The 1,163-nt window shown below is 26.2% G+C and overlaps 1 protein-coding gene across 1 annotated transcript; it reads left to right on the top strand.

Moving 5' to 3' along the window:
• The first annotated feature begins 12 nt into the window (after nt 1-12).
• On the top strand, nt 13-960 carry Chro.40112 (hypothetical protein). Its single annotated transcript, XM_659948.1, has 1 exon — nt 13-960. The coding sequence occupies one exon, from the start codon at nt 13-15 to the stop codon at nt 958-960; it is 948 nt and encodes a 315-aa protein (XP_665040.1).
• The last annotated feature ends 203 nt before the right edge of the window (nt 961-1,163 follow it).

The following is a 1,163-nucleotide window of genomic DNA, read 5'->3' as shown; positions in this document are numbered from 1 at the left end:
ATACAGGTAAAAATGTTATCAAATAATGANCAAGCTTTCCATAAATGGATTGGATGGATTGAAAGTAAATTAAGATTTTTGGTCAGAAAACTTGAAACATTTAAGGGTCTTCAAGTTAGGCCTTGGCCAAAAGCTATTCAAGAACAGGATGAAGCTAAAGATGGATTTATTTTTGCTCAAAGTATGTATATTGGTTTAGTTTTAAATAATAGCAATAGCAATAATGGTTCAAGTTCAACAGGAGTTACAGGCGTTTCAAATTCTTCAGGGACTGCTCCAGTTGTAGATTTAAGAGGAGCAATATTAGATTTTGTTGGTTTTATTATGAATTGGAGTGAAGTCGAGAATTATAAAGATTCGATCGATTTAAAAGTTAGACATTTGAGAGCCAAAGATCTTCCTAAACATCTTAGAGAACAGTCTAGAATTAATGCTAAAGCTATTAAAGCTTCAATAAATAATAATGTGCATAATTCAGTTAAGGAAGCCACTTCAAGCTTTATTTCTTCGCAACAGTCAACAAGTTCTTCTAACAAAAGAGCTAGAAATGAGGATGAACTAACTAATACTATTACAAGAGATTTGAGTTTAAATAATAATAATAATAAAAGTCAATTAAATAATGTTGGAAATGATTTAAAAAATGATGTTAATAATAGTATCCAGACAGATTCTCATTGTGATAATGAACTCAATAATATTAGCAAAAAGCTTAAAGTTCTACCTTTAAAGACCCCAAATATTATTTCAAATGATTCCGAAACATCATGCATTGAAAATAATTGTGATAAATTAAAAGAATTTGGTGATATTAGTAATAATTATTCTGAAATTACAGATTCTAATAATAATAATAATAATAATGGAAATAACATTAACAATGTTCCAAATATTATTAAAAATATCAATAATAGACAACCATTTACATTAAGAATAAATATGTCAAAAAAAAGTAGTTAAAAACATCCAGCTTTTAGTTTGTATCTATAAATATTCTTTTCAAATTAATGTAGATTACATAATAATAAAGATTCGTTTTTTCCCTCCAATTAAAGCTTTTCTGCTAATTAAAAATTACTACTAGAAATGCAAACACGTAATTAAAGATTTTATGTGGACAAATTTTAAATAATAGTACACTATTAATATAGTGAATTAGTTTT

This window comes from Cryptosporidium hominis (genome assembly GCF_000006425.1).
Source record: "Cryptosporidium hominis TU502 chromosome 4 CHRO014053, whole genome shotgun sequence".
NCBI lineage: Eukaryota > Apicomplexa > Conoidasida > Eucoccidiorida > Cryptosporidiidae > Cryptosporidium > Cryptosporidium hominis.
This window is presented reverse-complemented; position numbering and strand designations above follow the sequence as displayed.